Genomic DNA, 24,882 nt, shown 5'->3' on the forward strand with positions numbered 1-24,882 from the left:
TGTTGCATCTCAGTGCTAAGTTGTTTACCATAGGACAGAAGCCTCTGGCTGTTCCCCCAGCATTAAAATGCGACATTTGTCCTACAAGCTCCACTTAGGGTTTCTATGTGTTTACAATGTGTCAGCGTCCTCAGAAATTCTCCCGGCATGATTAATGTGAGGAAGCCGCTTAAAAAAACGATATCCTTCTAATACATATCTGTGAAAATGCTGCTTTTGTCCAGATACTGTTAATGCAAGTCGTGACAGTGTAATATAGGAGTCCAATGTTTACATGTTGCATTCCAGAGCCTTAGTCAAAATAAGCCTGGAGGGGCTACTGTAGCATTTCTGTACATTATCAGCCACTATTTCAACAGCTGGGAGCGAGAGCCGCTCACATGGAGTTTGAAACTTGACTCATTGATCTGGGAAATAGATACATGTGTGTGTTCCCGACCGATGGGTCTAAATTTGCAAGTCTTTCTGTTAACTTCTAAAAATAAAATTAAAAAAATGAATATTTTTAAATAAAATAAAATAATAGATAAATAAATATAAATAAAAAAAAAAAAAATATATATATATATATATATATATATATAAAATTTTAAACCATAATAAAGACTTTTTGCTCGCACTCTGAAATTTAGAACATCGTCTGAACACATTTCTCCGACAATGGACTAGCAGAATTTCTGTTTTATTTTTTTTATGTAATCCCTTAACGCCACCTCTGGTTTTCCTTCGCACAGTTTTAGTCGGCTAAAATAATATTTTTGGAATCTCGCATTAAAGGGGTTATCCAGTGCTACAAAAACATGGCCACTTTTCCCCCTCTCTTGTCTCCAGTTCAGGTGGGGTTTGTAATTAAGCTCCATTTACTTCAGTGGAACTGAGTTTGAAACCCCACCCAAACTGGAGACAAGAGAGGGGGGAAAAGTGGCCACGTTTTTGTAGCGCTGGACAGTGTCGGACTGGGCCACCGGAGGATCCTCTGGTCTGGGCCCCTCCCCCACTCCCACTGCCTGTCCAGCAGCTGGGGCCCCCAGACAGCCATAGGATGATGCTGCCTGTCCTCAGTGGGCCCCAGCTGCAGCAGGATAAATACATGGTTTTGCCGGGTCTGCCCGACTCTGAGGAGACAGCCCCGGCAAAACCATGTCCTGGGTAGTCCCGGGAAGCTCCGCACCCGCCTTGGGAAGCCCCGCCCCTCCGGCGTTCGTTCTTACTCAAGCAGAGTGGGGCGAGGAGTCGCTGGGGCACAAGAGGAACCTTACAGGTGAGGTAAGTGTAGCTGTTTGTTGTTTTAAATACAGATGGAGTGGCTGGAGAATGATGAGGGAGGTACTGGTATGCTGATGAGGGGCAAAAGGATGAGGGGGTACTACTATGATGATGGAAGGGCAGGAGGATGAGGGGGTACTACTATGATGATGGAGGGGCAGGAGGATGAAGGGGGTAGTAGTATGATGGGGTAGGATGATGATGGATGGGTAGTAATATGATGGAGGAGCAGGAGGATGAGAGGGGTACTACTATGATTATGGAAGGGCAGGAGGATGAAGGGGGTAGTAGTATGATGGGGTAGCAATATGATGGTGGGGCAGGAGGATGAAGTGGTAGTAGTATGATGGGGTAGGAGGATGATGGATGGGTAGTAATATGATGGAGGGGCAGGAGGATGAAGGGGGTAGTAGTATGATGATAAAGGGCGTAGTATGATGATGGAGGGGCAGAAAGATAAATGGGTAGTAGTATGATCTTGGAGGTGCAGAAGGATGATGGAGGAGCAGGAGGATGAGAGGGGTAGTAGTATGATGAAGGAGGTAGTAGTATGATGATGGAGGAGCAGGAGGATGAGAGGGGTAGTAGTATGATGAAGGAGGTGGTAGTATGATGATGGAGGAGCAGGAGGATGAGAGGGGTAGTAGTATGATGGAGGAGCAGGAGGATGAGAGGGGTAGTAGTATGATGATGGAGGAGCAGGAGGATGAGAGGGGTAGTAGTATGATGATGGAGGAGCAGGAGGATGAGAGGGGTAGTACTATGATGATGGAGGTGCAGGAGGATGATGAAGGAGGTAATAGTATGATGATGGAGGTGCAGGAGGATGAAGGAGTAGTAGTATGATGATGGAGGTGCAGGTGGATGAGAGGGGTAGTAGTATGATGATGGAGGAGCAGGAGGATGAGAGGGGTAGTAGTATGATGATGGAGGAGCAGGAGGATGAGAGGGGTAGTACTATGATGATGGAGGTGCAGGAGGATGATGAAGGAGGTAATAGTATGATGATGGAGGTGCAGGAGGATGAAGGAGTAGTAGTATGATGATGGAGGTGCAGGTGGATGAGAGGGGTAGTAGTATGATGATGGAGGAGCAGGAGGATGAGAGGGGTAGTAGTATAATGATGGAGGAGCAGGAGGATGAGAGGGGTAGTACTATGATTATGGAGGTGCAGGAGGATGATGAAGGAGCTAATAGTATGATGATGGAGGTGCAGGAGGATGAAGGAGTAGTACTATGATGATGGAGGTGCAGGAGGATGATGAAGGAGGTAATAGTATGATGATGGAGGTGCAGGAGGATGAAGGAGTAGTACTATGATGATGGAGGTGCAGGAGGATGATGAAGGAGGTAATAGTATGATGATGGAGGTGCAGGAGGATGAAGGAGTAGTAGTATGATGATGGAGGTGCAGGAGGATGAGAGGGGTAGTAGTATGATGATGGAGGTACAGGAGGATGAAGGGGTAGTAGTATGATGATGGAGGAGCAGGAGGATGAGAGGGGTAGTAGTATGATGAAGGAGGTAGTAGTATGATGATGGAGGAGCAGGAGGATGAGAGGGGTAGTAGTATGATGGAGGAGCAGGAGGATGAGAGGGGTAGTAGTATGATGATGGAGGAGCAGGAGGATGAGAGGGGTAGTAGTATGATGATGGAGGAGCAGGAGGATGAGAGGGGTAGTACTATGATGATGGAGGTGCAGGAGGATGATGAAGGAGGTAATAGTATGATGATGGAAGTGCAGGAGGATGAAGGAGTAGTACTATGATGATGGAGGTGCAGGAGGATGATGAAGGAGGTAATAGTATGATGATGGAGGTGCAGGAGGATGAAGGAGTAGTACTATGATGATGGAGGTGCAGGAGGATGATGAAGGAGGTAATAGTATGATGATGGAGGTGCAGGAGGATGAAGGAGTAGTACTATGATGATGGAGGTGCAGGAGGATGAGAGGGGTAGTAGTATGATGATGGAGGTACAGGAGGATGAAGGGGGTAGTAGTATGATGATGAATGATTTGGTCAGTAACAGTGGGATGGTATGTTGAGAGGTACAGTATGGTGATAATATATATTAGTGCTGTTCTGGGGTCACTTCCACAAACTGAGCCACCACATAACAATGTATTCTGATCTCCCACAAAGCATTCAGTATACAATACACCAAGAATCCTCCAGGTACACCAGCTGCAAGCACTACAACTCCCAGCATTTACTCATAGTCTGCATCCCTCAGCATATGCTGGGAGGTGTAGTACATATGAGCTGCCACTGTAGAGACATATAGTGCTGGACCTTTAGGGCTGATGGTTGTAACAGATTACGGCCACCAGAAGCTTCTACACAACAATCAATTATTAAAGGTTTGTTCTGTCTAAAACTACAACTCCCAACATACCCTTCATTAAAGCTTCATAAGTGTAGGGTATTCTGGGAGTTATAGTTCGACTGAAAACATGTCATTCACAAGGGAGTTATCACAGATCCAGATGAATCCAGGATAGGGCCGGGTCAGTATGTCGCTTTTTACCGATTCTTCTTTGGTGGGCCCCAAGGATCATTTCCTCTGGTGGGCCCCAGGTACCCCAGTCCGACACTGGCGCTGGATAACCCCTTTAAACACATACACCACCGATCCGCCATAACGTTAAAACCACTTTCCTAATGTAAACTCCTCGTGCCAGCAGAACAGCTATGACCTGTCATGGCATAGACTTTCCAAAACCTCGGATGGTGAACTGTGTATATGGAACCGAGACATTGGCAGCAGATCCTTGTGCGGTGAGCTGTAGTCCTTAGTGGCACTATTTTCTGGGATGTGACGTGCTGCAATTCTCAATTTGAAAAAAAAATACAGCGATTGTATTTTCAGTGGTTGCAGTGATAACCATAGTGTGTGCTATTTGTGCATAAGGCAAAATTATGTTATGCTAAAGGGAACCTGTCACCCAGCATTACGGCGCAGAGCCTGCCCGACCCCCCAGTGCAGCCCCGGATACTTACCCTTTCCTGCAAGTCCCACTCCTGGACCCGGGCCCCAGGCGGAGATATCGGCGCCGGAAGGTGAGCTCGCGCTGTATGCTAATTACCAGAGATGAGTCCTATGCCCATAGAGAATGGCTGGAGCCGTCATTCTCTATTGGCGTCAGACTCATCTCTGCAGAGCGCGCGGATGGCTTCTGAAGGCAATATCTCCGTCCCGGGATCGGGTCCAGGAGCGGGACTTGCAGGAAAGGGTAAGTATCCCGGGCTCCACTGGGGGGTCGAGCTGGCTCTGCACCGTAATGCTGGGTGACAGGTTCCCTTTAAAGTAGCAGTCCAGTGAAAATAATAATTTGCAGACAGGGACAGGATGGAACAAGCGCTACTTACCTCTCCACTGCCCCCGACTTGTCACCTCAAAGGCTCCGGGACCCCTGCCGGAACTCATTTTCTCCCAAATTCCTTTTTCGTCACAACTTGGGGGAAAATACCTGACACGGCTGATGGATTGCCTGCTCAGCCAATCAGTGAGTGGAGTGATAACCTGCCCCACTACCCACTGACTGGCTGAGCAGGCAATCCATCCCCAAGTCGTGACGTCGCTGCAGAAGAAGATCCTGGAGCCCGGCGGCAGTCTCAGAGTCATAGGTCAGCGCTGCACGGGACCGGGGAGAGGTGTTTATTTTTATGTGTTTATTATGTTCCCCCCTGCCTGCTGAAAAATTATCATTTCATCGGACTTCTCCTTTAATATTTTAGAACTTTAAATTTAATAAAAAAAAAAAAATGGGATCAGGGAGGATTTGGATTTAAATTTTTATTACATTTATATTGGGTGGATTTTTATATGTTTTCGAAAACCTTTTTTTTTTTTTTTTGCTTTTTCGTGTCCCCCTAGTGTATTGTAATTTCTGCAAGTTACTATTATTTCCTACCTTGTTAGTAAATAAAAAAGTAAATATAGTATACCCGGACAATGCAGTCAGCTGTCTATAGGAATACAGTCAGTTTGAAGCACTCAAGTAGTAGTTAAAGTGTCACTGTCATTTAAAAAAAAAAAATTAAGAAATCAATAGTACAGGCGATTTTAAGAAACTTTGTAGTTGGGTTTCTTAGGCAAATATGCCATTATCTGCATTCAAAAAGACTTTCCCCAGGTCGCCCCTCTCCCTCCTCTCTCTCATTCACTGCTCATTATCAGGAAATCTCGACTCTTTTACATGAATCAAGCCCTGTCTGTTCTATGGAGAGGGGAGGAGGGAGATTAGTCACCAGCAGAAAGCAGAGAAATAAGGATTACACAGTCGGAGCTGTGTGAAAGCCAGTATTCAGAGGTCAGAGAGGTCAGTGCTGACTTCAGAGGAGATAGCCCGGTGATTAGAGATGAGCGAACTGCCCGGACTTTTGGTCCGAAAGCAGTTTGCTCTCTCATCATGCCTTTGATTCCGGCCGCATACTTGCGATCACGGGAATATGCGGCCAGGATATTCCAGAGAATCCCTGTTGAATTCCCTGGAATATCCTGGCCGCATATTCGCAGGAGCGCAAGTATGCGGCCGGGATCAAAGGCATGATGAGAGAGCGCCGATGCCGTCGGACCAAAAGGCTGACTGTCCGCTCATCTCTACCAGTGATGTAGCTGTAAATTAACTCTTTGTTGTCCTGTTTTGGTGCCTCATCTCCCTCCCCCCCTTTCCTCTCCATAAGAGAACCATGAAGACAGGGGGGAGAGCTTCAAACTGCTTTTTTATGATAAAAATGCATTTTTCGGTTAATAAACCCAATTACAAAGTTTCTTAAAATCGCCCTTACTATTGATTTCTGCCAAAAAAAAAAAAAATAAATAAATTAAACGACAGGTACACTTTAAAGCACTGTCTACAGAGCCAGAAAGGGTGAGTAGATCCATCTGCTGAATGCAGCATTTCTCTGCCTGCACAGATCTTCCTCCTCTAGATATGTAGATCCAGGTCTGATCCTCTGAGCCCTTCTGGGATACTAGATAAACCTAGCTATACAATAGCCGGGCAGCGGTAAGCTGGAGCTGTCTGAGTAAGCTTCACGTGTTGTACTCCAGACAATTACCCCAGGCGCATTCCTGTCACCTGTACCTCACCGGATCTCTAAGTCAAACGCCGGCCCCAGCAGCTTTTCCATCCTCATTTACAGAGATATAATGCTTGTTTTCTTAAAAGGGAATTATATTATTAGCACTAACTGGGATTACTGGTGACACTGGAATCAAGCATTCTAACATGATTGTGATGCCTCCAGAAGGTGCACTTTTCTCCTGTGGGGAGGCCACCCACGTGTCATGTCCCTGGTGGCTGATACCTAACTAAACACTCCAGCAGCTTCTCATAGTTAACGTGAAGGACGTTTTAAAGAGTGAAAGCTTTTTTACAATATATAAGCAAAACCCCTTTAACAGCTTGGGAGTGGTCGGTGTATGTTGTGCAAACATGTTGCTGAGGACGAAACATATGTTTTGAGATTGTTGAGAATGGGCATCACCGCGAAAGTAGTAATTAAAGTGATAGATGGCGAATAAACGCTGCAGGACTCGGCATGGGAAATGTATACAGCCGGGCAGATGTAATAATACTGGATTAAATATAGATAGCCTAAAGCTAGAGGAGCTAGGCTGAAGCCAAGTATATCTCCGAGGTGCACACTAATAGACTGGCCCATTAGACGCTGTTTTTATTTTTCATACCCACCTCTTGGGTGGTTTACTTTAGACCTGCGTTGGCACATTGCAATCGTGGGTTCTCAGCAGCCAGACCCCGACCGATCAGCACTTCTGACATGTCGCTATGACATGTCAGAAGTTTCTTTAAAATGATAGTTACACTTTAAGGCCTTGTTACATGAAACGATTATCAGCCGTACTTGGCTGTTCCGGCCGATTATCGTTTGGTGTAATGGTGCGTTTACACAGAGAGATTTATCTGACAGATCTTTGAAGCCAAAAGCAGGAACAGACTATAAACAGGGAACTGGTCATAAAGGAAAGACTGAGCTTTCCCCCCCTCAAATCCATTCCTGGCTTTGGCTTAAAAAATCTGTCAGATAAATCTCTCTGTGTAAACGCACCATAATAGTTCATGCTGAAAGACAACGATCAGCTGACATGCACAATGTCGGCTAATTGTTGTCTTTCAGCAAGTGAAACGGCAACGATAGCGACGGTCTACTGGCCGTCTCTCCGTGTAATAGGACTGCCACTATCTTCTATGGGATCATCCAGGCAGCCCCTCCCGCAGCTTCCCACAATCCCTCCCCCCTCCCTGCTCACTGCCTGGGCGTGTAATAGCAAGGTCAGTACCCACTTGCTTCTTAAGGCTGGGTTCACACTACGTATATTTCAGTCAGTATTGTGGTCCTCATATTGCAACCAAAACCAGGAGTGGATTAAAAACACAGAAAGGATCTGTTCACACAATGTTGAAATTGAGTGGATGGCCGCCATTTAATGGCAAACATTTGCTGTTATTTTAAAACAACGGCTGTTGTATTAAAATAATGGCCGTTATTTACCGTTATATGGCAGCCATCCACTCAATTTCAACATTGTGTGAACAGATCCTTTCTGTGTTTTCAATCCACTCCTGGTTTTGGTTGCAATATGAGGACCATAATACTGACTGAAATATACGTAGTGTGAACCCAGCCAAAAGGGGTTATCCAGCACTACAAAAACATGGCCACTTTTCCCCCTCTCTTTTCTCCAGGTCAGGTGTGGTTTGCAATTGAGCTCCATTTACTTCAATGGAACTGAGTTCCAAACCCCACCCAATCTGGAGACAAGAGAGGGGAAAAAGTGGCCATGTTTTTGTAACGCTGGATAACCTCTTTAATATCGGGCAGTGTATTAGGGTCCTTAGTAATAAACGAAAAAAGATGAGTCCAGCTCCCGGCCAGGAATGCATAAATTGAGCTTTTTATTTACACCCCAGCACCATGCACAAACTGCGGCAACCCCCCCCCCCCCCCCCCCCACACACACACACACACAAAAAAAAATGCCAATGCGTTTCAATTGCAAACCGCAATCTTATTCATGCCATTCAGCCATGAATAAGATTGCGGTTTGCAATTGAAACTTGCTGGCATTTTCTTTGGGGGGTTGCCGCAGTTTGTGCATGGTGCTGGGGTGTAAATAAAAAGCTCAATTTATGCATTCCTGGCCGGGAGCTGGACTAATCTTTTTTCGTTTATCACGTGTGAACGCACTGGATGGAGTGAGAGCCCGAGCAGTGAGGCCAAGGATACGGTGGTAAGCTGGCATAACTTTTTTTCATTTCATTAGGGTCCTTAGGCATGATCTGTTCTTTATTCTTCTCTTGCTGAGATTTTTAAACACATAGCCTTAGGGGTGTATTACATGGCCTGATTAACACGGGAAATGAGTGCTGATCTGCTAGCTCTGTGCAGTGACAGGCTGCTCAGCCAAAAAACAAAAGGTGCAACAGCAACCCACAGGTGCAAGGGTCCACCGTATATACTTCTCCCAGCGTACACACGGTAAACACCTGCTCTGTAGATATTAAAAATTAAAATATACATTTTTATTTTTTTTTTAGAAAAGTGAGGATCTTAGCGAACTATTTGATCAAACAGAGTGTACCATGTCGCCACGTTAAGGCGTCCTCGAGACATGGTCCCTACTCTAGCATTTTCATACTAGCAATGGCCTCTCCTGGGCTGAATAAGCCTACAACTGGGCAGATAGGAACCAAATGATCTCTTTTATATCAGCCTTGGGACATGGGTGGAGTGCAGACCAACAGGAGGTAGCCACACCCCCCACATTCAACAGAAATCACTCAGCCAATCACTGTCCAAGACAGGACAGCATCGCGGCCAGTGATTGGCTGGGCAGCCTGTCACTTCAGAGACGGTTGTAGAAGCTTCAGCGGTGGCTGCGGGCAATGGGGAACAGGCAGGAGGGCACCGGGGAGCATGGACAGGTACGTATAACCTTTATTATCATCAGCTGTCAGCCACGCATCACTATTACACGCAGCAATGCGCAGCCAGTAGCTGATGATTTTCCAACTGGCTGAGAGAAAACAATCAGCCGATTTTCGGCTCTTCGGCTGATCATTGTCTTTATTACACGGAGCGATGTTGGGCTGATCGGGCAGATTATCGCTCCGTGTAATAGGGCCCTTACTTATTGTTTGCAGCACTGTAACCATTTTTGTTTGTTTAACCACATTGGCAAATTATCTTATTTGACCATATTCTCACATTTCAGTTTTTGTGTGAAACTAAAAGGCCTAAACTTCTTATAAGCAATTAGATGTAATTCTCTAAAAGAATTTTTTTTAAAGTTTATTGGTTTTTCAGAATTCTTACCCTTCAAAACCAGATATACCCATCTGACTCGTCACACACTGATGGTAATGCAGTGCACATAACATCTTTTAGAAGTAATTGAATGAAAACCATCTATCCAGCAAAAGCGGTCAAAGCTTGGATTGTAATATAAAGTTAAATTGTAATTTAATTGAAGGTGTGATTCACCGCTTAAAGGATACCTATCATTTAAACAAACTTCTGATATGTCACAGCGACATGTGAGAGGTTTGTATCGGTCAGGGCCCGGGTGCCAAGACCCCCACTGATCGCTAGAATGAAGAGGCAGACGCACCCAGCAGCACTTGTTCTGCCCCTCATCTCCGCTCTCACTGCTAAAGTAGCAGTGGACGGAACTATAATAAAGCACTATTCAACTTCCAGTACAATGATAACCGGACGCTCCATAGGGCTCACATTATCATTCCCTCCACCGCTATTTTAGTGGATCTGCCCCTAAAGCAGATCACACTAAAGTCACTAAGGCTGGGTTCAGGCCTCATTCACACATCCGTAGTGCAGTGCTTCATGGAGCACTATGTCACACTCCACCAGCGATTCATGCCGCAAGAAAACAGTCCGCATTACAACATGTCCTTTTTTTTTTGCTCCACAGATTGTGGCCCCCTATACACGTACGAAGGGACATTGAATAACATAGGTTTTATGTTCTGTCCGCAATTGCGGACAGGACAACGGATGTGGGAATTTGGCCTCACTGCAGTTTGATTAACTTATCTGTTTTTTAAATGGTGACTTTTAACGTACACAAAAATGTGGTCAACTGTGTTCTTGTGTTTGTTAAAAAAAAATGGAGAAAAACAAACAAAACGCATCCATTTTGATCCGTGTTTTTTTTATATTTTTTTTAAATAATAGAAGTCAATGGAAAACCGGATCCAAATGGATTGCACACAATTGCAGCTGTTTTTTTTTCACGTTAAAGGGACTTCAAAGATGCTGTGTTAACATGGCCTAGTCTGTTACTTCGCAGTATCGAAAAAAATTGCATTGACACAATTGATTTTTTTTTATATTTTTAGTTGAGTTCAGTAGTGTCATTTATTATATATATATATATATATATATATATATATATATATATATATATATATATATATATATACACACACACCACTTGTATTGCAGCTTTAGGTGAGAGCCTGCGATATGTCGGGCTTCTCTATCCAGTGGTTTTATGAGCTGGGAAGGCGTTCTGTTTACTGTATTCTGTAATAGAAGCAAAGATTCCATCTCTAATCTTGTAATCGCACAATAATTTCGACTATTGAGGTGTGGTACTTACATGACGGCACACAATAAACACGGTTTTCTGTTTACTTTCTTGACAGATTGGTGGTTGGAGCCAGCTGTATCCTTTAAATCAGAGCTACTTATTCTTACTATGGTCTTATGTATTCTGGTTATATTACAGTAACAGTGTGGGTGATAAAACAATACTGAAATTCTATGAATTTTAAAATGTAGCATGGCCAAAGTACCAAGAAACGGCATGAATGAGAATGGTCTTGATACACTGTAGTTATTGTATGCAGCGTCTTGGAGTGGGTCACATCCCTAAATATTTTAGGCCAAAACGAAACTAGAGCACTTCAGTAAGGATCATTTGCAGCGGAGACATTTGAATGTACGGGTGATACCTTTAGGAAGTTCTGCTGTGTTTATGTACACTGGCGAAGAAGATCAAAGCGAGTGACAAGCAAAGGATGGAATTAACACGGCACCTGCAATACATCATTTATATGGTGAATAAGTTATTTTAACACTAATTTTAAAGGGAATAAGATAACAAATACTGTTCTCTTCCTCCAGCTCTACAATTGGAGTGTTACCTTTCATTGTAATTCTGTCTATTTTTTAATCATGAGCAGCGGTGTCAATGAGGAGTGGCCTAGGTCTGCAACCCCCTCTCCTACTTCTTCCTCCAACCCCCCTCATTTTTAGTCCCGCCCCTGCGGTCTTTCTTCTATTCGGCCCTGGTTATAATACTGTGCAAGCACCAGAGTGATCAAAGCATTTGGGAACTGTAATTCTGTAATTTCTGCGGTGGAAGCGCTATGAGAGTAACTGCAGAGTGGAGCCCATACCTCTCACATCGCTTGTGCCGCTCAAATGAGAGATCCCATACACTGGAGTAGTGCAGGCGCACTACACATGGTAGCCTAGAACAAGAAGTTTCTCCTAGTCAGTGCGGGTACTCCACCTCCAATTGCTCTGATGCATGCGCAGTATTATAACCAGGGCTGAATAGAAGGAAAACAGACAGGGGGTGGAACTTAACACGAAGGGGGCAGGAGGGAGGAAGGAGGAGGAGAGGCGTTGCAGGCCTAGGGCACAGATGCCCAAGGCCACGCCTCATTGACACTGCTGTTCATGTTAAAACGTGATCCATGGTGGTCCAGTGGTGGGAGCGCCCCCCGCAAAGGGGAAATCCATCATACTTACCGGACCTTAGTGACACTATGACGCTTATCCTGGCTTGGCAGTTGTTTACTATGGGCTTAAGCAATCGAGCGCCAGTTGCAGAGATCAAAGAACTACATATGTACTGCATTAATCTCTATGAGCAATCAGTTTATTGCTCATAGAAGCCCCCTAGGAGGACTAGAAATGACAGTGTAAGGGTATGTTCACACTGAGTAAAACAGGTGGAATTCCGCGGCTGAACTTTCCGCCGTGGAATCCTGCCTGTCTTAGTGTCCCATAGCCCGTCTTTGGGAGAGCGTGCGCTCCTCCGCAGCTGCCGCTCTCCTCTCAAAGAAGTGACATGTCACCTCCTTGAACGGAGAGCGGCGGCAGCGGGGGAGCGCGTGCTCTCCCATAGGTGGGCTATGACACACTGAGACAGTCGAGACGCGGAATTCCGCCTGATTTGCTCAGTGTGAACATACCCTAAAAAGTAAATAAAAAATCCCATTCCATAATAAAAGTTTAAATCACCCCTCTTTTCCTATTTTTTAAATAAGAAATAAACATTTTTGCTATCGCTTTGCCGGTGAACAGAGTAAACGCAAAAAACAACCAAAGTGCAAAATTGCTGATTTTTGGTCACGTCACATCAAATTAAAAAAATTGGAATAAAAAGTGATCAAAAAATTGCATATACAAAAGCAACATACCGATTAAAAAGTACATATTAGTTATGTGATTGCTACGTGTAATAAAATCATATTTTTAAAAAGAAAAAGTACAAAGACCCATAGACCAACAATAAGAGCATTAAGAATGGTAATAGATAAATTTTAAACACATTTAGTTTTATTTAAAAAGTTTTAATTTAACTTAAAAGCAGTCAAATAAAATAAGTTTTGTAAATTGCCTATCATTGTAATGGAAACTCAGATAACTTGTTAGTTTTATCATAGGGAGAGCAGTGTAAACTCGAACCCCCCAGAAACCAATCAGCGGCTTCTAAGGCCAGCAGGATATTGTCATGTATTAAAACAGGCCTGGCGTCTCTGGACAGGGATACGATATTACCGCATTATAAAGCTTTGGTTGTTCAGTTTAGGTCCTAATGCAAAAATTTTTACTCAAATACCAGTGGAGTCCATATACTCACCCCAAGCTGAATTCTCTAAGAGGTGTAGTTTAGAAAATGGGGTCACCAGGCCCAGGTTCGTCTTAAATGGAGACAGCACTTGACCAATTCAGTGGAGTATATTCACTGGTGCGCAACGTTTCGGCCGTTGTAGTCTTCTCAAGCAATGATCATGTATGAATAGTTACGATATGCACTATATGATTTATTGATATTAAGGAGAAATAAAAACGGATTCCTCAGTTTGGTAATACAGGGTATAGGATAAGGAATTGCGGGGAAGAAGGAAACTGGAAAGGGACAGGGGAAGGCAGAAGGGATTGTTTTCATTATGGTTGTTCACCTTGTATACTACTATACTATCTGCTTCATCCATAACAATGTCTGCCAGATGTTTCATTGGAGTGTGCAGGGTTTTTGACCGGCATTGGACTGGATACAACTGCAATGGTGAGAAGCATTCCCTTGAGAGGGTTTGATCAGGTAGGAACCTGTTTTCACTATACTATATTGTACAGTTTGCCATCCATATTATCAGGATATCAACATACATGTACTTTTGTGTTCTACAGCAAATGGCTACTCTTGTTACCGATTACATGGCATCATATGGGACGAGGTTCTTAAAGAAATGTGTTCCGTCTAGAGTTACAAAGCTAGAGAATGGGAAACTTCAGGTGACCTGGAAAAACACAGATACCGGTAAAGAAGAGTCGGACACATTTGACACAGTTTTGTGGGCTGTAGGTAAGATATTCTGAGCAGGGAAAGACATTAGGTTAAATTAAATCAAGTTTTTTTGATACAAAAACAAACAAAAAAACATTGACATTAGAGATGAGCGAACCGGGTTCGGGTTAGAGTCGATCCGAACCCGAACGTTCGGCATTTGATTAGCGGGGGCTGCTGAACTTGGATAAAGCTCTAAGGTTGTCTGGAAAACATGGATACAGCCAATGACTATATCCATGTTTTCCACATAGCCTTAGGGCTTTATTGAAGTTCAGCAGCCCCCGCTAATCAAATGCCGAAGGTTCGGGTTCGGATGGACTCGAACCTGAACCTGGTTTGCTCATCTCTAATTGACATGCTCTGAAAAAAACCTGGCCACATTTTATGCCAGTGCCCTGGAAGAATATAATCCACACAAAATTATAACCTTTATTTCCATCGATTCCATATGTTTAAGCACCAGATTAGCACCATTGTGTGTGTGGTCATTCGGGTAATCCTTATGCAGATCCAGGCTATGTTCACACTACGTATATTTTCGTAAAACTATAGCCGTTGTTTCCGATTGCAACAACGGCTATGATTAATACGAAAATATGTGTTACATAGCCATCTATGGTATCCCAAGCGGCACCGCCAGAAACTGACATGTTTTCTGCAGCCGCTATTCATTGAATAGCGGACACAGAAAACCCTGTCAGTGCACACAATGGAGAAAATCTAAGTGTCATCCACAAATTTCTGCCACGGAAGGAACGCAGTGAGAGTGTCCACATCAGCAGTATGCCAGTGGGAGTGATCCCCTGTACTAGGTAAACCCTTACAGAAAGCTTACACCCTTGGCACAACCATCAAATAGTTATCATCTGCTATTCAGCCATTGGCCACTTTTCATATCTCTCATTTTAACAAATTATAGAGACCTTACTTTCTTTTGTTTTGTATTTTTTTTTAGAAAAAAAAAATAATCACATAAATTCCTTGTAATGTTACGTTCTATTGCAGATGCACTCACAGTTTTTGGTACAAGATGGCACACTACCATACTACAAAAAAAAAAGACTAAACAGAAGGCCTATCAAATGATGCCAACATAAAGTAGACATATTGTAAATGTGAATGATTTAACTCATTTATGTGATGTGACTATCCTTCTTACCAGCAGAGCATTTCCGAAAATGCCAATTTCCCCCAAATTTTGAAGTTTTTCACGAATTATCACTGCATGTACAACCCATTTTTCCATTAAGTTGCTGTAGTAAGGGGTGACATGGTCCTTCTGCTGCCACCAGTGGCTGTGACAGGAACTGCAGGGCTTTAAAAATTCTGGTCCTGGCACAGTTGGCTATCACCGCATTCACACGTTCCATGAAGTTGTCTGTGCACACAGACCGATTTAAAGCCCATGGCTTTGTATTGGGCTAGTCGCATGTTCAGTATTTTCTCGGATCTCCAATCTGTTTCGTTTTAAAATAGGACATGTCATAACTCGGAGCGGAAGCACGGACCGGATTCCCCATAGAAATCAATGAGATCCGTGTTTTTCACGGATGTGCACATGGTGCATTGGTGTGAAGCAGAAGAAAGTTTCTCATATCTAAAATATTAACTTGTTTTTAGTGCAGGAAAATAGATACGTGCTAAGCTTAATATGCCGGATTGTTTGGTTTTCTGTATCCAGGCAGCTAAGACTTAGAAAAAAGGACAAGCAGTTTACATTGGATCCGCTGTGTACAATCTGATAAATTGATGTGGTATCGGGTATGATTCACTTTGTTTCTCCTCCACATGCGCATACGTATACCATCATACGAATACCATTGACATGACAATTCTCTGGGCAGACGGCGGAATTTTCCAGCGAATATCATTGAGTCTATGGGACGGGCGGAACTTCAAGCAGAGGCCGCGCTGCAGAATCCACTTGAAGTCTCCGTGCGTATTCCGTGGTGTTAACATTTCCACATAATATACATTAACCATACATATACATTTACTATACGTTAACCATAGTGGCATCCAAACCATAGAAACGTTTATGAAATATCCCATCGCTGTTACTAACGTTACTTGTTGGACAAGATGTGCACAATCCAGCGGAAAACAATTCATTCTTCCACATCTGTTTATGGCACTGAAAATTACATAGCATCGTCCTTCTTGGTCATCCTTCCAGGCCGTGCTGAAGAAACAATTAATTTCTATTTATTCCGAACCCGGCTGTTTATCCCACAGTTATAAATGGTTTACTGATTTAAAGCATCTGTGTCGACTTTGGTTTCATGTGATTTGAAATGTATCGCCGGGATCCGAATATTGGTTCCATATTTCGCTCTCTGTATTGTGATTTTGCGAAGTGAGTAGAGACCCCCCCTCTTCCACACCCTGCAGCACCGAAGGGGTTTGGGAGTGGGGGGGGGGGGAACTATATATTAAATTTATCTGAAACAGCCAAGTGGTTTTCTGGCATCAGTTCCACAAATTTACAGAGACCGGACTTCTAGATCTTGGGGAAAAATTGATTTACATGAGGTGGAAAGAAAAGAAAAAAAGAACGCCAGGCTCAGGAGTCAAGGGATTAAGGTTGCATGTGAAAATGTTGGAGCATTTTAAAACCTTTAACAACTTGACTAACGGCTTTGGGGTCTCATTTACCAAATGTTAACAAATCTGATACAAAATCTGATGGCCCAACGTAATCCTCGTTGAGGAACATGAGCCAGAATGGCCGGCTGCCAGTTAAAGTCTAGCGGCGGTGTAATGTTTTAATTGCACTTTGATACGTCCAGGAGAATGGGCTAAGAAGGCAAGAGAAGTGCTCGAGAATACGTTTCATGTGGCTTTTTTTTTGTGATTAAAGTAGACGGCTCACAGGTGGAGACAGTAAATCGGAAAGAAAAAAAAACTCCTAAGTGTTGCGGCATTGATAACCTCAGCTGTTGTTTTTGTCAGAGCAATCTGGCCTCGGTGGTTTCGCGCTGAATGGAATTCATCCCTGCCTTTGCGTGCTAAACTAGCATTTGGCTACGCACGAGCAGGAAAAGAGGAAAGCAGGGAAACCCCATTAACTATCCATTTGCAGAACATCCAGAGCTAAACTCTCAATACACAAAGAGCTACAACGGTAGGAAGTTGTTTCACATCCGAGCCAAGATAAGGTCCTGGAGGTTTATTATTTTTGCTGGTTGATAGCATCAGCCTGGAAGAACAACGGCCAGAGAGGGAACAGCAGATCTCCATCCCTGGGGGATGACAGGAGGAAAGACAGACAGATAACCAAGTGCCGACAACTTGAGTCAGAGCTCCCAGAGGAAGTGTTGGTTTCAGCAGTTGAAATGTATACGCAGAAGTCCCTAGCTAGGCATGTAGAGGTGGCATTGTTATTTTCAGTGGGAAGGAGGAAGGTGTGAGGGTCCCTGCATTCCTAACAGATGTAGGAAATTATTCAATCATTTTTGTTATTGATGTATTTTGGGCAGCTTTGACATGCCATGTTTTTCCACTTGTTTGCTCCAAATTTCGCCTGGCCCGAAGATCAAAAGACACGTATTTCTGCCAAGTAAATATTCATTCCCCTTTTATGCCTTGTGTTTGACTGAAGATCCGGAGTGTGTAAGCATTCAGGTGAAGACGTACATACTTCTCGTTTTGGTGGGAAGGTGAAAGCTCAAGAGAGAAAAACTGAAACAATGATGCTTTTTAATGATTTTGCCAACCAGATTACCTTGTTTTTGTTCATTTAATATCCTCTGGGCATATCCCTTTGGGTTTCCACCCCCCTATTTTTGGCAGGACACCATAGGTCTCATTGTAGCTCACAAATAAACAGACCTTTTTCTTGATAATTGAATTAATCCACTTTAAATGCCTTCCCTCCTTGATTACACATGACAGAGAGGCAATGCTTTATCACCATTGTTCTTCACAAGATTCGTCCATACAATGCTTTGCATGCTTGGACAATATTGCATGGCAATACCATTATTATCTTATATATCTGTTAATGTGAAACATTTAGAGATCCATGAATCCGAGTGCCCCCTCCCGGCTCATCAGCTCAGCTTATGTTACTTTGATGTTCTTGCATACTTACCTACGAGAGGGTATAGGGTCATCTTTGGAAATTCAAAAACATTTTTCAGGACTCCCTAGAGCTGCAACCAAGTTCGTCAGCATTCAAATGCTCGAGCATGCTCAAGTCACGCTTCTCTGTAAGGGTATGTGCACACTACAGAATCCGCACCGATCACCCTGCTCATGGCCATGCGCATTTCTGCTCATGCTATAGACTTCACTCTATGCTCGGGCAGATTCAGTCGTCTGCTCAAAGAAGTGAGAGATGGAATCCGCGGCGATTTATCCATGTGATTTCCATAGTGTGCTAGGGCCCTAACAGTGCTAAAAAAGGTAGTCAGCACTGTTAACCTGTGACCTCTATGCATTCACGTAACAATATTGTAGCACAGAGTAGAGCCTCTAGCACACAGGTCATACTTAAGAAAAAGACCTTTCAGCTCCATTGATAAAATTTGAATGTCTTAATTTCCATAAAATGGCAGTACAGCAAAACACTCCGTTTCAGATGCTTCTAGCTCCCTTAGTGAGGAAGCCCAGAAGATTGAAAAACGTCTGGGGGGTGCAAGAAAACAATAATATAAGTAAAAGCAAAAGTATATAAAAGTAACCCGCAATAATGTAAGTAACCTGCAATAATATAAGTAACCCGCATCCCTGGGGGCGCATGCCTACGTTGCTCCGCTTCTGTTTACAGCTGCTGAATGCCGTCTTTGGTGGAATCCTGGTACAGTACTTTATGTACCTGGCTCTTCTAGTTTCAACGTTGTGGCCCTGTTGAGCGATTGCGTCCCGCCCCAGTCACTGACTGCCTCAGTGGGCAATCACTCAGCCGGGTACGTGACGTTGCAGCTGGAAGAGCTGCAGGACACTGGCGGTTGTCAGCTGAACCCTGGAGCGGCAGTATGGGGCACGAGTAGGGGTGAGTTTACTTGTTTATTATTTTTTGCACCCCCCTGCCTTTTTTAATTTTGGCTAGTCTAGGTACAAAAATGGTGCGTGGCTAATCCATAAATGTTAGCGCTGCCCAAAAGACTCCAAATAGAGGCTGAATAAAGTAAAAATATTTATTAAAATTTTATTATTTATTATTTATTTTTTAATTTTGCAGGACTTCTCCTTCAATGATGGGTTAAAATATATCTGTACATTTTTTGACCCGATAAATAATGATCTTTATTCTAAGCAACCTTTAGTATGAATAGTTTATGTTTCTTGCATCCCATGCATTTAATTGGTTTGTTACTTGGAAAAATTCTAGTGGTGTAATTTTTTTTCTGTTCTCTAGGTCGAGCTCCTGAGACAAAGTCTCTGAATTTAGACAAAGTTGGGGTTGTTGTCAAACCAGAAACTGGGAAAATCATTGTTGATGACTCTGAATCCACATCCGTCCCTAACATATTTGCTATTGGTGACATCACAGAGGTATGGAGGGATTAGTTATTTATGTGACCAGTAGTGGATCATTTCCTTTGGTGAAGTTTCTCTATTCCAAAGACAGGAATAGGAATAAAAATGTCGAGTTGCTGCCTTATGCAGTCCCTGTTGCTATAATGGAAGCAGTTAAGATTGCAATATTAGCGAAGTGTTAACAAAGAAATTCATACATTACAATTAAAGATAAAGGCATTCAGTACAGCAGTACAGTGTAACTTTTAGGGAAACCTAGGGTATCCTAACCTGCTAATAGAGTCTAATAGGGGATGTTTTAATGAGGATTATGGTACCTTGAATATGGCTCTCTGGTGCACTGTTTCTTTGGCTGTTTTGTGCACTGGGGGTGTTCCTTTACCATTAGGTGCACCAATATGGCCGCCCACTTGAGTTGTGCCTTTGCAGAATTGGAACTCAACGCCACTGCAGAGAGCTCAGTATTCATGAGGAAGCATGGGGAAAAAAGCGGCAGGGGACTATTTTGTTGCACCTAGAGGTAAAATAAGGGTCTTTTTACATGGCCTGACATGAGATAATGCAAGGACACAAATGAGTGTCAGTCCATGACCTAATAGACACAGGCTTACTCTATACACTGAATGCCATTGCCCAGGTAGAGGCAATGTGAGCTCTCTCCTTGTAATTAGGTAACTTTTATTATTTACCACCTGTTAAGGTTGCACAATATTCCTTTTTATTTGTTTTCTATTTACCCTCTACACACAGATTTAGTTTTTACGCCACCGACTTTAGCTACTGTTTATGTTATACTCACATATCCAGAAGTGTATTGGCATCTTGTAGAAGCTATTGTACAATAAAGATGTCTTTAAAGGGAATCTGTCACTAGGTTTATGTCATGAAGACAGCATAAACTAGTAACAAAAATGCTGAACAGATTGGTGTATTACTTGTATAAGTCTGTTTATGTTTAGCTGTTCTCCTAATATGCAGGAGAATAGGATTCTTGTTGCACCAGTCAACCCACCCTCCAGCTGCCGATTGACAGCTGACTGCCTGTACACAGCATGGATAGATAACTGCCAATCAGCAGCTGGTGGGCGGAGTTTTCTACTTAAAATGAATATCCAGGACTACTGGGCTCACACACATAATGGAGAGGGCTACTTATTGTCCATGTTATTTAGGAGGAGATCTCTGGATCAGCTGCACAGAACAATTTAAGTGATACATCATTCTGTTCAGCTTCTCTGTCACTAGTTTACACTACCCATAGCTAGGACAGCATAAAGATACTGACAGAGTCCATTTGTAGGGGTTGTTGTCTGACATTAACTCATAATCTGCGATGTGACAGGGCTGCAGGGAACTTGCAGTATACTTACCTGTCCTACTTCACTGCAGCTGCTGGTTCCCGGGACTCCCGCTCTCCACCACTTTCAATGTTTTCACAACATCCACTGACGTGGCCTCTATGCTGTCTATGCTGATCGCCATTTCCAGTGGAAGCGGCACGTCAGGGGATGTTGTGGAAATAATTAAAGCGGTGGACAGTGGGAGGCCTGGGTACCAGCAGCTTCGGTGGACCAGGACAGGTAAGTATACAGCACTTTTATGCCCTCCTCCTCCTCAGCAGCTTTACAGATTATGGGGGAGATTTATCAAACATGGTGTAAAGTGAAACTGGCTCAGTTGCCCCTAGCAACCAATCAGATTCCACCTTTCATTCCTCACAGACTCTTTGGAAAATGAAAGGTGGAATCTGATTGGTTGCTAGGGGCAACTGAGCCAGTTTCACTTTACACCATGTTTGATAAATCTCCCTCCTATGATTTTATACCATACGACCTCTTTAAAAAAAATATGTCAGTAAGTTGTCAGACAAAACTTAATTACATATCCTCAGGATAGGCCATCAATATTAGATTGGTCCAACTCTCCATGCTGGTCATCTGTTTGTGCTGCAGCCTCTGCAATGTTTATAGCTGCTCATCCTTGTAAGCGCTGTATGATTGCTAGCAGCAGTGCAAGGTACTGTAGTTCTGTCCCATTCAAGTGAATAGGGCAATACTGCAGCTCCTTGCATCACCTCTACTTAAAGTTAAGGATGAACATTGAAGAGGTTGCAGAGCTTGGACGAACACCATGTTCTCTTCAAACTTTAATTTTGAAAGAACCAATAACCCCTTTATCAGAGGGGTACTTCAGCGAATTTTGTTCATCTTTCAAAATTTATACAGATTTGTTAATTCTATTTAAAAATAAAATCTTCCAGTACCTATTAGCTGCTGTATGTCCTGCAGGAAGTGGTGTATTCTTTTCAGTCTGACACAGTGCTCTCTGCTGCCACCTCTGTCCATGTCAGGAACTGTCCAGAGCAGTAGCAAATCCCCATAGAAAACCTCTCCTGCTCTAGACAGTTCTGGTCACAGACAGAGGTGGCAGCAGAGAGCACTGTGTCAGACTGGAAAGAATACACCACTTCCTGCAGGACATACAGAAGCTCATAAGTACTTGAAGACTTGAGATTTTTAAATAGAAAAAAATTACAGATCTGCATAACATTCTGACACCAGTTGATCTATTTTTTTCCCCTTTAAGAAGAAATTGTAACAGAACTTCTGGAGCAGCTCATACATACCCACACTCCCTATTCTTTTACCAGTCTCTGGATAGTATTAATAAATAAGAGACCTTTTAACTCCCTCAGGATCTAATATATATTCCCTCAGGATGTGTTCCAGTCAATAGTAGAGAAAATCAATGTCAGTCCACACAATGCTCCCTCCTCTCTATTGCAGTAGGGCACACTGATAGAGATGGCTGCTCGAACACAGATGGAGTGGTGCCATTGTTTGTAACAAGAGTGCAATATCTGCAAGGATGTTTGTATAACTGGTAGCCTTGGACTAAAGTGCTGGCCTTTCATCTGCTCCTCTAGTCTCCACAATGCTGAAATGAGAGGCTACAACGTATGTTTCCTGCGGTATTGATGGCCGCCAGCCATGTCCCCTCCATGTGGTGACTAGGAAGCTGTGGTAGTCACAGCTGAATAACTACAAATTATACAGAATACATCTTATCATTATAAATGTACACATGTATGCACTGTATAACACATGGCAGACACCTGTATAATGTGGTATACTAATCACAGTTATGGTGTATTTAGCCAGGAGAGAAATTCCCTATATTCCATTTTTCAGGATCGTCCAGAGCTGACACCAACGGCCATTGCTGCTGGGAAGCTATTGGCTCAACGTTTGTTCGGGAACTCCACCGAACTAATGGATTACGACAGTGTAAGTAGTTTTATCCTTTTATATAATTTTTTATATTCATCTCACATTAAGGCTGGGTTCACACTACGTATATTTGAGGCTGTATAACAACCAAAACAAGGAGTGGATTGAAAACACAGAAAGGCTCTGTTCACATAATGTTGTAATTGAGTGGATGGCCGCCATTTAATGGCAAATATTTGCTGTTATTTTAAAACAACGGCTGTTGTATTGTAATAATGGCCGTTATTTACCGTTATATGGCGGCCATCCACTCAATTACAACATTGTGTGAACAGATCCTTTCTGTGTTTTCAATCCACTCCTGGTTTTGGTTGCTATGAGGACCTGACATGAGGACCAAATACAGCCTCAAATATACATAGTGTGAACCCAGCCTTAGAAGGGGTAAAAAAAATATTTTTTTCAGATCAACTTTTGTCAGAAAGTTATATAGATTTGCAATTTATTTATATTTTAAAAAAAATTACAAACCTTTCTAGTACTTTACAGCTGCTGTATGTCCTGCACGAAGTGGTGTATTCTCTCCAGTCTGAAACAGTTCTCTCTGCTGCCTCCTCTGTACGTGACAGGAACTGTCCAGAGCAGGAGAGGTTTTCTATGGGGATTTGCTACTGGACAGTTTCTGACACAGACAGAGGTGGCAGCAGAGAGCACTGTGTCAGACTGGGAAGAATACACCACTTCCTGCAGGACATACAGCAGCTGATAAGCAAGACTTTAGACTTTTAAATAAAAATAAATTACAAATCTATAAAACTTTCTGACAGCAGCTGGTTTGTACATTTTTTTTTAGTTTTAACTGGAGTACCCCTTGAAACCATATACAGCACATACTACCCTTTATGTACAAATGTGTAGTAATTTATACATACATTCTTATTGATATGTGTATTGTTTAGATATAAATGTTTTATATGACAATGAGTCTTCCTATTTACCAGTTCTTTTGTAAAATTGCATCTCTGTAACATAATTTCTTACTACAGGTTCCCACGACAGTATTCACACCTTTGGAGTATGGCTGTGTGGGTCTTTCTGAAGAAAAGGCCATAGAGTTACATGGAGAGGATGCTATTGAGGTACATATTGATGTGCTTTCAGTTACCTGTAGTCCCTATGGGCCCTATTCCACCAGACGATTATCGTTCAGATTATCGTTAAATTGTTTGAATCTAAACAATAATCGTTCGTTTGAATAGCAGTTAACGACTAACGACCTGGACCTATTTTTATCGTTGCTCGTTCGCAAATCGTTTGCATTGAATAAGAAGTCGTTTGGTCGTTCGCAGTAGTGACGAACACAATGGAGACGATAAGACGACCGCAAGAACGATCATAAGTAACGATTATCTTTCCATGTAAATGGGCGAACGACTTCAGGTCTTTCGTAATAGCGGTCGTTTGGATCGTTTATCGTTAACGATTATGCGAATGATAATCGTCCGGTGGAATAGGGCCCTATGCTTCTCTGTTAGCAAATATGTGGTAGGGGAGGAGCCGCCTGGACGATGTTTTGATCTTACTTTTGGCCGATAGAAGAGAGTAGCGGTCTGCTACCACCACGCAGCGACGGCCAGCAGACTGTCGCTATCATTATCGTGTATTTAGAACATGTTTAAAGACAGCAATTAGCTCATATTGTCATGTTGGCAGATCGTTGCCTTTCAACGTGATCTATTACACCAAACAATTGGTTTAGTGTAGTAGGTCTCTCTTGACACTTTACACTATAATAGTGACTCTGTAGTGATCAACCAATCGCAGCGATCCCTGGCCAAGGCAAGTGCTTGATAGGTTCTGGCTGGTTAGCAGGATCTATCACATGTTGCTAGTATTACTTACTTTCGTATGGCCACACTTTAACTCATTCACATACATGTATGTGAATTTGTATCAAGGATTTAATACACACATTTTACCCCTAAATTTCTTTCCCTGCCCCTCACATCCCAGATCTTACAAATACATTATATATATATATATATATATATATATATATATATATATGAGAAAGAGAGAGAGAGGTCTTAACATAGATTCATCTTCATCCCCATATTTTCCTTTTATAAATATTAAACGAAATATTTTTTTATTTCAAATCAACTGGTGCCAGATATTTGTAATTTACTTCTATTAAAAAATCTCCAGTCTTCCAGTACTTATCAGCTGCCGTATGTCCTGCAGGAAGTGGTGTATTCTTTC

At 42.8% G+C, this 24,882-nt stretch overlaps 1 protein-coding gene across 2 annotated transcripts in view; it reads left to right on the top strand.

Annotated features, from left to right (window-relative positions):
* The window catches only part of TXNRD2 (thioredoxin reductase 2), a 59,294-nt gene that overhangs the window by 18,535 nt on the left and 15,877 nt on the right, over nt 1–24,882 (top strand). For both annotated transcript variants that reach the window (XM_069961082.1, XM_069961083.1), the window contains exons 9-14: nt 10,965–10,984; nt 13,566–13,657; nt 13,747–13,921; nt 19,269–19,405; nt 22,582–22,677; nt 23,667–23,759. In XM_069961082.1, the coding sequence (XP_069817183.1) occupies nt 10,965–10,984; nt 13,566–13,657; nt 13,747–13,921; nt 19,269–19,405; nt 22,582–22,677; nt 23,667–23,759 (613 nt within the window). The remainder of the gene's footprint in view (nt 1–10,964; nt 10,985–13,565; nt 13,658–13,746; nt 13,922–19,268; nt 19,406–22,581; nt 22,678–23,666; nt 23,760–24,882) is intronic.

This window comes from Dendropsophus ebraccatus, chromosome 3 (genome assembly GCF_027789765.1).
Source record: "Dendropsophus ebraccatus isolate aDenEbr1 chromosome 3, aDenEbr1.pat, whole genome shotgun sequence".
In the NCBI taxonomy this organism is placed as follows: domain Eukaryota; kingdom Metazoa; phylum Chordata; class Amphibia; order Anura; family Hylidae; genus Dendropsophus; species Dendropsophus ebraccatus.